General features: G+C 41.8%; 1 protein-coding gene across 1 annotated transcript in view; it reads left to right on the forward strand.

Moving 5' to 3' along the window:
* Positions 1-12,786, forward strand: part of SORCS3 (sortilin related VPS10 domain containing receptor 3) — a 304,316-nt gene that overhangs the window by 153,865 nt on the left and 137,665 nt on the right. Inside the window, exon 4 of the mRNA XM_037400038.1 lies at positions 9,245-9,403. Within this exon, the coding sequence (XP_037255935.1) occupies positions 9,245-9,403 (159 nt within the window). The remainder of the gene's footprint in view (positions 1-9,244; positions 9,404-12,786) is intronic.

A 12,786-nucleotide genomic window follows, 5' to 3' on the forward strand; every position in this document is an offset into this window, starting at 1 on the left:
GTTAGGAATTTCCTGTGTTGAACTGAGAAAAGTAAAAAGGCATCATGCAGAACTATGCTATGCAGAAATACCAGACTTCAGAGCAAAGCATAATGTAGGTCAGAAGCTTTATGTTTCTCTTCTGCTGATTTGCTGTCTGTTTTTCCTGTGGAAGCACCAGTTATTACCTAAGGTCATCTGCCCGGGTTCCTTCTAATTCTGGTCCAGGCCCAGTCATAGAAGTGCTGGTCAAACTGGGTATATACAAAACCAGCCATATGGTGATGCTTGTAACCCATTTGGCAGTTCATAGAGGGGCACTATGCATGAACATGCTGTGGTATGCCTTTGGCTGAACAGCACACAGTGGCCTCGGGAAAGTGGGATTACTGTGGCAGAGGGCTTTTGCTCTGATGATCTGTGGGGAGCTGGAGAATGTGCAGCTGTAACAGGAACATAATGGGATGGAGTAACCTTGGGTAAACTCTGCCTTGCTGTGACAATGAAAAGGTTTTACAACTAAGCATGTGGCTGTTGCCAATCAGTCACTCTTTGCCAGGTCAAACACATGCTTTTTGGATGGCTTCCATCCCCACTGGCACCTGAAATTTAACAAGCAAATGCCTGCTGTGCCTGGTAATTAAAAGTGAAAAGTACATGTGTCCAGTGCCAAAAAGACAAGAGAAAGCAGGGAGACATGTTGTTCTGACCTGCTTAGCAGTAAAACAAAGATGAGATGTTCTGCTTTGTTGGGTCTAGTACGATGGCTTATTCCACTCCTGTGCATGCAAAGCGGATCCAGCCTGGGATTTGGCATTGTGGGTATGTTAGGACAGCAGCCTTAGAGTGTCTCAGTTCCCGGCTCTGATTTTGCCTAAGCCTTACAGCCATGATATATTTTCATTTCCCACCTGCCAAGGAGTGGCAGAGTGGTTTTCCTTGAGGGGCTCTTGCTCTGTATCCAGTTTAGCTTTGATTTGCTCTTAATCCTAAGGGCATCCTGCAAGGTGCATCTGTGCTCTTGCACAGCTGCTAGAGGTGGTAATTAAATGAAGAGCTCTCTATAGGGGATGGGGTGTGTGTGTGAGCATTGGAATCCTGTGAAGTGTTTTGTTTTGGTGAGTCAATTTATGGCAGGTATGGCTGCAATGCCAAAAGCCTGTTCTAATTTTTACAAATCTGAACAATTAATTGCAATTATTATCTGGATATAACCGGATATGAGAAATAATAGAGGTCAGAAAGATTCACTGGGGTTATTCACTGTAAACAAGTATGATGGGCTGATATGCATCTCCTTAGAGAAGGCAACATGGTGTTGGTCCTCATTTGATGTGCTTTTGCTAATCTATTTTATCAGAGTTAATCATGTAAGATATCTCTCCTATGGATTTTCAGACAGGAGGATGATAGAAATAATTCTTCTGCCACCAAACTGCTCTATCTCAGTCTCTCCAAAGTCTTTCTGGCATCTCTGCCCTTTTTAATCTTTATGAGAAGCAAATGAAAGAATTACTGAGATGCTGTAATCTGAAATGTGTAGTCTTCCCTGACTGAGCCAACTGTATATGGCACATGTTGTGACTATATATTCCAATTGCATATTTACTGAGTATAATACTAGGATTTCGTGTGTGTAGATTATTCAGCCTCATAGGCCAGACTTATGGTCCCTTGAACTACTGTTTCAGAGGTTCTGTTGAGAAAAGTCACATATTGGGTTGGTTATAGCTAAAACTCTTAGCTTTATTTTTGACAGTACCAGGATTCTGCTGAGGGGCTTTTCAAGTTAAGAGTGAACCTGGGGTACTTGATCTTGGTTAGAGGGTGTGCTGTTTGGACAGCAGATTTATGCTTGCATCATTTCTGAATGACAAAATCATCTTGATATCTATGCAGAATATTATTGTGATATGACTTACGAAACTTATGATGAAACTTGCTCTCAATTTTGAAGATGGCCTGTCTAAATATACATTTAAAACCAAGGAGACAGCAGAATAATTACATATTATATTTCAGGAATGGATTTGATATTCATACAAATGAACAAGCATCCCAGTGATGTCCCTTTTGTGTTGCAATATCACTGGGAGACACTGCTGTCTTAGTTTTTTTAAAAAAATAAATAAATTTCATTTTATAGCTTATTATTCTTTACCTTGTAATGGTCCTCTTTTTTCATCTACCTTCTCCAAAAGACAAAATAATCTACAAAGACATAGGATCTGCGTGTAACCTTGAAGAGCACGATGTTCTCTGATCATTTTCTCTCAATATTGGAAAGATGGGGAACCTGCAGATGGGTTCCCCATGACGTTAGTGTTGGAGATTTATGCTGTCTTCTCAAACCAGCTTACTGCAATAGAGAGCTGCAGTCACCAGCACAGCTGGAGGAGTCTATGGAGGAGGTCCTTCACAGGAGTTGGATGCTTACAGAAACAGCTGTTGACATCTGGAAAGTCCATGACAAGCAATGGGATTCTGCAGAGTAGAAGCTGGTTTGTAATTACAAAGAAGTCCTGTTGGAAAGGAAGTTCTGGAGAAAGGTTAACATGAAGTGCCTGAAAGGTCTTAAGAGAGCTATTTGGTTCTTTGGTCACGGTACATATAATGCAGACCCAATCCAAAAGCCTCAGGAAACTCTATTTCATTGCTTGGTTTCTATGGGTGTCTGACTCATTTTTCATTATCCAATAATAAATACAGTAGTGAAAGTCACCTTTAACACTTAAAGATTGCTTGGATTTTATGGGATTGTATTGAAGTGAGTGCCAAGGTATAAAAGCCTTATGGTTGAGGTACTTTTATAACACATGCTTCATAAACCCTTATAGAGTGAGTGCAGTGCACTTCATCCTTTAAGATTACAGCGTTATGGTTCTGAGAGATGGTGATCTGGTGCTATATTCATTAATTAAACCTGTTATTAATGTTAAATTTTGGGCAATAAGAAGTGAAGTTACAAGAAGTTGAAAGGGGGTAGGTCCAGATAATTTCTCTCTCATAAAAGCTCAGTGCACCATTACTGTTTGACTCATGCCCACAGGTTATCAGCATTAAGGAAGTTTTTTGAGCTATGTGAGACAAGAAGGAGCCCCAGATCTGGGAAACTCTGTAACACAAGGGATTGTAATGAGTTTTCCTTTTGGGATGCAAAGTTGGTAATTATGCAGAAGCTGTTGCCTTCTTCATGGCTTTGTGTTTGGCTCAGATGTCCCTCTCACCACAGTTGCTGATCCCTAAGTAATGGGGTGGATTGCTTTTGTTGTGTCTAAATAAAAACGGTATCTCTTTAGAGCAGACTTTTATTACTGTCATCTCCCTTTTTTTCCTGTCTGACTGATATGCTGGTCTTGGTGACTGGGAAGTAGAGGTTGGCTTCCTTTTCCCCTGATTATTGCAGGAGTCAGTATATCTACAGGGCAGTGAGCAGGTATCTAGCAGTTTCTGAACATCTGTAGAAGTTTGTGTAAAGTTAAGGTGTGCTTTCTAAACTAGTGCAAATCATGCAAAGATAACCTTTAGCTTAATGCTGATTTATATGGATGTTACTTTTGCTGGTAAGTAGACAGTTACTTGTGACACCAGTACATTTTAGTCTCGAAGGGGTTGGGGCTGATGTACTTAAACTGAAGTTTTTAAATTGAACTGACATTTGGTGAGGAATGAAGAAAAGAAAAAGATGAAATTTTCATTGCAATGCGTTGCATCTGTCCTCCATGGGATTGGCAGAGAAGGGCTGCAGGTGTGTTCTGAGAGGTTGAGGTTGTGTAAGTACCTTCGAGGGCATCCTTTGGCTTGCAAGGCAAGTAAATTGCATTAATGATGTAGGGAGAGGAAAAATGAGAAGGGAATGAATAACCAAATATTTGCCAGTGAGAAATTTCAGATGGTCAAATATTTGATCTGAAATGCTTCAGCAGTAAAAAATTACTTTACCCATAAAGGATTTCCGAACTGTTCATACTGGGCATACTTGTAATGAACTAACGTTTTGAAGGAAGAAAATGGGGTTTGTATCTTTAAGCCTCTGAATGTCATTTGATTTTGGTTTTTCAGTTTCAAAAGTAGGAAAGGACATCGTAAATCCAGTCAAAGCAAAAGTCCTCTGTTTGCATTGACAGTTCAGCATAAATTGTTGAAACTTTTTGGCTTTTTAAAATCAAAGCCAATATGGAACTTTTTTGGGGACTTGTAATGAACTAACGTTTTGAAGGAAGAAAATGGGGTTTGTATCTTTAAGCCTCTGAATGTCATTTGATTTTGGTTTTTCAGTTTCAAAAGTAGGAAAGGACATCGTAAATCCAGTCAAAGCAAAAGTCCTCTGTTTGCATTGACAGTTCAGCATAAATTGTTGAAACTTTTTGGCTTTTTAAAATCAAAGCCAATATGGAACTTTTTTGGAGAAGTAGGCTTAGCTCCTTATAGTCTTGTGGGACCATGCAATCCTTTAAATGCTTTAATTCAACAATTAAAAAGTAAAAAAAAAAATCTTTTAAAAATCAGATTTGTGTTTTATTGTTGTTGGTATAAGTATAGCCTGGCTTTAGGAAGGACCTAAAGTTGGGGGTTTTTTGAGGGAGGACCTGAAGTGCTTAGAGTGGAAAGTCTAGTGGGAGGAGGCATAAAAAATAATAATAAAGCCATTTCACATGTAAGCTGAACACCTTCAAGATGAAAATCACTATAAAGCTGTAAACATGAACCCTTAAGCTTCTGTTTTTGCAGGAGCATTTGTGGCAGAGCTACCTTTTCGATTGCAGAAGAGGACAATACAGTGCTACAGAGCAAATTGCTAATACTTTCCTTAAGGAGCTGGGTTTCTTTTGTAGCTATGGAGGCTTGGGTGGTTTGTAGGTGGATTTTTTTAAAAAAAAACACTTTTGTTTATTTCTTTTTAGAATAGCACTTTATATAGGTGAATGAGAATGTGACTGGGACCTCTGAAAAGGACTGCTTATGAAAAGCATATTAAAACGAAAAGGAAGATCAGAAGGCAGTACACAATAGTTTAATGCTATCTACTTATTTGTGGGAACAAAAGACATTTATTTTGAACCCGTATTCTTTGTTCATTTACTGAGATACTTCCTGCTAATATAGCTCAGTGGTACTACTGCTACAGATATTGTGCCTACAAAACTTCTTCATACTGATTTAGAGATGCACTTCAGTTATTTACAGTAAAAATTTGTTGGTTGAGAAAAATAAAAGGATTCAATAAAACATAATAATAATAATAAAATGCCTTTTATGTGGCACGTTTGGTTTGGGTTTTTTTGTCCAGAGGTAGTTTATTAAAAGATTCAGCTGTGTGCAAAACAGATCTCTGTTGTGTTGAGATAACACAGAACCAGGGAGAAAGAGTGGTGATAAAGCTTTTGAATCCAATTATATGGATACAGGTAATATGATGGGGTGTGTGTACATGTGTTGTTGTGCCTTGGGTGCAGAAGGGGAAGGGTAGCGGTGCTGTGCCAAGCAGGCCTGCTAACATGAGGGCAGTACTGTGGAGGGTGCTGAGGGAAGAACTGAGTGCCAAGCTGTAGGAGAGTCTGGCATAACTGCAGTAGACAGATTCAGGCAGATAGGAGCTCAGGCTACCTGTAGCTCCAAGCCAGCAGCATCTGGGCATGTTGTAGCGTTGTGCCCCTAAGAAGCGTGCTAGCTTATTAGTGGTGTGGTTCAATATTCCACGTCACAGTTGTCTTTGTGCCTGGCTAGCTTGGAGCAGAGGAAGAGGAGTGTGTCACCATCTTGACTCATCCACCTGCACACAACCTATGTGAAACCAACACTGAGGAAGGTGTTTGCATTAACCTAGTGACACACTTGGCATTTTAATCAGGGTAGCAGGAACTCAAGCTCTTAGTTACAAATCATGCCTTACTTTTTATTATATTAACCCCACGAGAGCCCATGCCATTTCAGCAGAGCTCCTTTAAGGGTCGCACACGCTCTCCAACAAATATGAGTGACTCAGCTACTTCCACAGGTTTTTTACCGAATGTATGGTATGTATAGCATGACACTTCCCCTCCTTTTTCTTTCTGCCTGAAGCCAGTGCTTCTTATTTCCTGGGATAAATCCCCTTGATGTATTCAGAGCTGGATGTGTTTTCTGATTGTGCCAAAGACCTCAGTCCATACATTGTAGTTAATGCTGTTCTTGCAAGGTGGCCTCTCTGAATCATTTCCCCTCTGTGTGCTTCCCCCACTGGTGTCTGGCGTTCTGCTGAGCTGAAGCTAATTCAGAACAATTCTGTATGTGTTACCATTGCCCCTAAAGCTCCTGCTATAAAGGAGATGTTCCACATACCAGTCAGCAATCTTCTGTGTTCATCTCCTAGGCAGCTACCTGAAGTTCAGCCCGATTTTCAGCCTGATTTGTTTTGTCTGGTGCTTGCCATTCATTGCCCATTGAATTTTGGAGGTCAGGCTATAGCCTCTAGAGGAAAAGCTATGTAGTATAAACAACCTCATCTCAAGTATATTTTCAAGAACTTACCCTCAGCAGTAATCAATCCTGCCTCCCGTTCCTCTCTCCACTTAAACTGAAGACTGCAATTGAAAATAGTATTTTTATATATATGTGTGTGTGTGTGTATACTAGAATGTAGCAAGGTGAAATGTAATTTCCTTTTTAATAAAGGCTGCCATTTAATTTAATATTATAGAAAATGATTAAATCTTAAAACCCTATAAATTACATTTGACAAGTCTCTGGTGCTCCTTTGCTATTCCTTATGGCAATTACAAATGGCAACACAGGGTGTTGGCAGAAATGCTTATACTGACTGGAGTTTGTTTATTGGTTCTTAATGAAAAGCGATTAATCTAAATCACTACCGGGGTGGTTTCTTCGCCCTGGCCCCATAATGAGAAGTGGCAGTTTCAGGCCTTTGACAAATGTCCTGCTATTTCTTTTCCCTGTGAGAAGTTGTCCCCTCCCCTCATAGCTTCCAGTAGGAAAAAGACAATAACAAAAAAAATATGAAACCCTAGAGACTCCTACTCTTCTTTTCCTGCTTGCCCTGTAACAAAACTGGACCAGTTCTAGCCGCATGACTGGTGGTGGCTTTTTTCATTCCAGTTGAGCCTCCTGTTTCTTCCACCCTGCTTTGTGTAGGATCGGCCTTGGCTGGGAGGCTGGATGACAACAGAGATGTTGGGTGTGTTCTTTTCTCTATGTGAAGAGTGGAGAGTTAGTATCAGAACTGGATGAAGAGGGGTGGGTGACCAATGTCATGGCACTTACAAGGTATAACTGTTGTTAGACTCTTCCAGCTTTCCCTCTATCTAACAGTGACCTTTTAATATGCAGCATTATTAACTTTGTAACCTGCTGCGATATCAAGTGGAAAATCTTTTTATTCCTGAAGTTTCCTTCCTTTTAAATATAAGATGTCTCTGGAATATCTTGTTATATTGGCAATCTTACATCCTTCTTCCATTCTGCAGAAGCAAGTGATTTTTACTAAAATATGTTGCAGTTCTCTGTCTGGCACAGGCAAAATGCTTTGGATGAACAGGGGTGTATATTTGGGGGATAAAGTGTCTTTGAAGTCTAAGTCACCAGTGACAGAAAAAATATCTTGAAATACTGGGGGAAACCCTTCTTGTCTGGAGCAAAATGAAATACATATTTTGATCTAATTGGAAAGAAGAAACACACCAAAGCTTCCTTCTAGGTGGAGGCCATTGGGACCTACTATCAAGAGTGATTTCCGGGGGTTCAGTTGCCTGTGGGAATGTTTCTTATTTCCCACGCTGTGTACCAGAGCACAATGCAAGTGTGCTTTTTCAGGACTTGTGGTGTGGCTTTCTGTGGAACAGTTGGAGATTGCTTTATGAGGCTGGTAAGCGGTGTATGTGAGGGATGTTGAAGGAGCTCAGAGCTCAAGCTGTATTCATACAGGTGACTTCACCCTGGGACAATGTTCAGTTCTAGTTTTAAAGGCCCTTTTCATTTCTTAATGGAAAGGATCAGAAACCATTTACATTATATTTGCTTTCCCTTGGTGACTTCATGGAGTTAATGAGGCACTTAAGATTAAAAAAGCGCTGAAATTTTTTGCTTGATCAAGATCTAACATACCAAGAGTCTTACTATTCCTTGTAACTGATTTTTGCTGTCAAAATTAATGTGTTACCCTATTGTAGTCTTGAAGTTGGAGCTCTGTGAAGCTGCTTAAGAAAAGTTAATGTGGACATGTGAGTGTAACAAAACTGCAGTGGATCTCAGCTAGCTGATCATTTTGCAGCTAGCTAAAAAAGGCAGTTCCTGGATCTGTTTTCCTGCTGAAAGGCAGTTTCTATATTTGTTTCAGCTACTGTATCAATAACCTGCTGTGTTTAGCACAGCTCTAATTTATTTCCCACTGTTTGCCTTTATTTTATGGTACTGGCATTTGCTTTAATGTGATGTCGTTTTCTCCAGATGTTAATGAGATGGTGTTAATGTTTCCACAACATTTTTCTTGATAACATTTATGTAAAGCATGCCATCTGATAATGTGGAATCAACCCATTTTAAAATATTGGTAATAATTTTCTAATTAAAATTAGAGGCTCAGAAGTGTTTCCCTCCCAGTACAAATTGAGGTCATACACTTTCCTGTGCTTGGGGAAAATTATTATTTCACTGAGTGAATGAATATCTCTTACTGTGTAAATTGGAAACATGATATATGAGATCATGTATCAATGTTTGTGCATATGCACATGGATGATTTTCAGATGCCAGCAGCTAGTCTAGGTAGGCATTCTGTGTTTCCAGGGAGGTGATAGTCTCATTTGTAGCTCTGGAAGTTGCCAAATAATGGGCCTTAAATCTCAGAACTACCCTGCTGAGTACTTTTGGAGAGAGTATTCCATGCTTGGAAGAGAGATGCTAGACTGGAAAGGGACCAGGACAGCCTGGTGTGGCTGTCTGAAGTTGCTGTACCCAACCAAAATAAACTTTGATAGCAACATAGCATTTTTCATTATTGCTGGGCTTTCTGAGTTTATCTGGATAAAAATAAAACAAGAAAAAGAAATCACTAAATAAATCTCCGAATGAATCAGCAAATAAAACAGAAGTGAAAGCCTGGAAAAAACCCCGCCCTAACCCGTATTTGGGAAATCCTGTAGTCTGTTTACACTGTTGAACAATGTTCTGAATACATCTAATAGGAATCAGTGCTGTATGACCTCACTTTTAAATGATGTTCGGTTTCACTTTTCCATTAACACTCTTTTCCCTCAATTTTTCTATTTAGATCATGCTTCTTAGTGATCCAGAGATTGAGAGCAGCATCCTCATCAGCTCTGATGAAGGGGCTACCTACCAGAAGTACCGTCTGAACTTCTATATCCAGAGCTTGCTCTTCCATCCCAGGCAGGAAGAGTGGATCTTGGCCTACAGTCTGGATCAGAAGGTGAGCAGTGGATTTCACATGTCAATGATTCTTGAGTCAGGTGTTGAAGTTGAAGGGGATAATGTTTAGAACCATTGCAGAGATGATGAAAAAATTACGGTGTGCTTTGCTGCTCTCACCTTGCAGGTTTAAATGTGCTCAAAACCCACCTGGTGACTCCAAAGCAAGCTTGCCAAAGAGAGCAGGGTTATACAGTGATCATGATGGGTATGGAAACTTTAGTAGTGGTCACAGTACAACGATGGAAAGGATCTGAGATTTGACATGACATATGAAGCTGTTCTAAAAACCTATTGATTTGTAGGCCTTTATGATTGTCAAGCTGTCTTTGAGGATTGAGCACTCGGGCTGAGTTGGTCTGTAGCAGCTGGGTGTTGCACGTGAGGGGGTGCTCTCTCTGCTTGCAAACTGAGTTCTGTTATCTGGAAGTCAGTGAGCAGCAACAGATGACAAACTCCTCTGTGCCACTTTTTAAGTCACTTCGCAGCACCTTCTGTTAGTGAGACAACTCTTAAGTCTGTTACTTTGTCCTCACCAAGCCTGCTTTTACATAGCACTCATCTGTCTTGAGCAATGCAGGTGCAGTGTCATGTATAAAGTGGTGTGGCTCTGGACTGTGTGCTTCAGTTCTGGAACAGCAGTCCTCACTCAAAGCAGAGGCATGGAAAGGATGATCAAGTTACAAATTTTAGAAAACTTGAAACTTGCCAAGCTTTCCTCTCTTCCAATTTTGTCATCCATAGACTCTGGAAAATACAAATATGCTGAATAGCCTCTTTACGTTCTTTGCATTGCTCTGGGTTGACCCTGGCTGGATGCCAGGTGCCCACCAAAGCTGCTCCATCACTGCCCTCCTCAGCTGGGCCGAGGAGAGGAAATATAATGAAAGGCTCAAGGGTTGGGATAAAGACGGGGAGATCGCTCAGCTATTACTGTCTGGGCAAAACAGACTCAACTTGTGGAAATTAGCTTAATTTATTGTCAATCAGATCGGAGCAGGATAATAAGAAACAAAAACCAAATCTTAAAACACCTTCCCCCCCACCCCTCCCTTCTTGCCCAGCCCAACTTCACCCCCCGTGTCTCCCTGTCCTCCCCGAGCGGCGCAGGGGCTGGGTCAGTCCCTCACGCCCTGTCCCTGCCGCTCCTGCCCCCTCAGGGGGCTCCTCACACTCTGCCCTGCCCCGGCGTGGAGTCACTGCCATGGGGTGGCAAGTCCTGCCAGCAAACCTGCTCCAGCCTGGGCTCTTCTCTCCATGGGGCCGCAGGCCCTGCCAGGAGCCTGCTCCAGCGTGGGGCCCTCCTCGGGGATCTGCTCCACCACGGACCTCCGTGGGCTGAGGGCACAGCCTGCCTCACCGTGGGCTCCACCATGGGCTGCTGGGGAACCCCTGCTCCAGCACTTGGAGGCCCTCTGGCCTCCTGCACTGACCTGGGGGGCTGCAGAGCTGTGCCTCTCACATAAACTCTTCTTTCTTCTCTGTCTGTAGTTGCTGTTCCACAAGGCGTTTTCCCCATCATAAATACATTATGCCAGAGGCGCTGCCACCCAGTGTCACTGATGGGCTCAGCCTTGGCCAGCAGCAGGTCCATGATGGAGCTGGCTGGCATTGGCTCTATCGGACACAGGGGAAGCTTCTAGCAGCTTCTTGCAGAAGCCACCCCTCTAGATCCCCCGCTAATAAAACCTTGCCACACAATACGTGCGTTAATCTGTGTGTGTGTGATTTTCAATTCCAACAGTTATTTTTTAAGTTTCCTAAACTAGTTAGTCTCACATCACAGCTATAGGGACAATACAGCCAAAATATTGTGCCTCTTTTATTTGACAGAATTTCCTTTGAAAGGGTAGTGCAAGTCTTTACCCAAGTAGTTTCTGAGAGTATAGTCAAATAATGTACTGCCACTGTACTTACCAATGCAGCCTTTCCATCCACTTGTTAACAGGATGCTATGGCAGGCACCAGGTGGTTTGCTGCTATGCTGCTGCTGCTGCTTGAGTGACATTTGGAAGCACAAACCTATTGTAAATACACTCCTTCCATAGTAACAAGTCCTTACTGTATGAAGGAGTTAGTCAAATGTCAAATAGTTTTGTGCACTCAGATGTTCAGTGCAACAGGGATTTTGAAGTAGGCTAGAAAGACCAATCTATTTATTTGATGTCATGGAATGGGTTGATGCCACTTTTAAATTGGAGGTAAAGATTTTTAAATGGTACTGGTGTTTGTACAAAGACAGCCCTGAAAGAAATAGACCTCTAATGAGCTGATCATGGATGTGAGAAGCCAGATATGACATGCTGAGTATGCATTTCCAAAGATATCCAGCTGTCGTGAGCACAGAGCATCTGCTCTTGGGCTGAAACACTGTACTTCTGTTTCCAGTGTTTTGTAGTCTTTTTATGACAGGTTAGCCACTGGAAGGAGAAATTAAAATACAGAGTATGCACACACACTTGACTGTGAGGTTGGAATTATGTTCACCTGGTTGTGGCTCAGGAGCATTTCTGCTTCTGCTCCTTCAAACTAATGCGTCTGAGTGCCCGTCTCTGCTGTTCTCTTCTGATCAGAAAAGAGCCAAAGGAAATGAGCTGTGAGTTAGAAACACCCTGAGGCTGCTTGCTTTTATCCCAGGAACTGAACAAATTTGTCAACAGTGTAAGAACAAAAATGAAGTGCTCTGCAGCTTGTTGGTCAAATGGAAATGGAGCAATGCAAAGTTCAGGCTTTGCCTCTATGTTTGCCTTTGCGTTAAAGGCCACTCACTATGCTTTCCATCCGTGTTCAGAAAGATGGCCTCAAGTACTGGTTGAAAGCTGATCTTTGAGTGGAACCACAGAGGCAGCGCTTTTCCCAGTTGAAGCATTTGCTTAACATAACTCAGGTATAGGTTGTGTTCAGCCACGTCTTGGCTTAGTAAAAGCTGTAAAAGAATTGTCACTCTGTCTCAGGATCATGAAGCTTCACTGCAGTTACAGTTAATACTAAGATAATGGACACTACTTTTAAAGTACAAAAGCAGTGCTGTAGATTGTGGCAGTAGTGCTACGCAAAGTCCCCAGATGAAGTCTTCTGAGATGCTTGTGTGCTACATTCCTGCCTGTCTGGAAGTACTGTCCCAGCTGAGTGGGAACTAGAGGTCAGCCACGACCTTCTGTTAGGTGGGCGTTAGGCTAATGACAAGAAGAAAATGTCTTTTAGGCTAAAAATGCTAAATCCTGAAGTAGCTTCATCATGTGTTGTGCATCTCCATATCACTTTTGTGGTGGTTCTCCCTTTAGAAACCAGATCAGGATCTCACACTTTCCCACACTGTTATGCCATGCCCCCTCTTCTAGCTGTGATCATGGGATCATGCCAGTGGCTATGATCATTTGATCT

This window comes from Falco rusticolus, chromosome 9 (genome assembly GCF_015220075.1).
Source record: "Falco rusticolus isolate bFalRus1 chromosome 9, bFalRus1.pri, whole genome shotgun sequence".
Taxonomy (NCBI): Eukaryota; Metazoa; Chordata; class Aves; order Falconiformes; family Falconidae; genus Falco; species Falco rusticolus.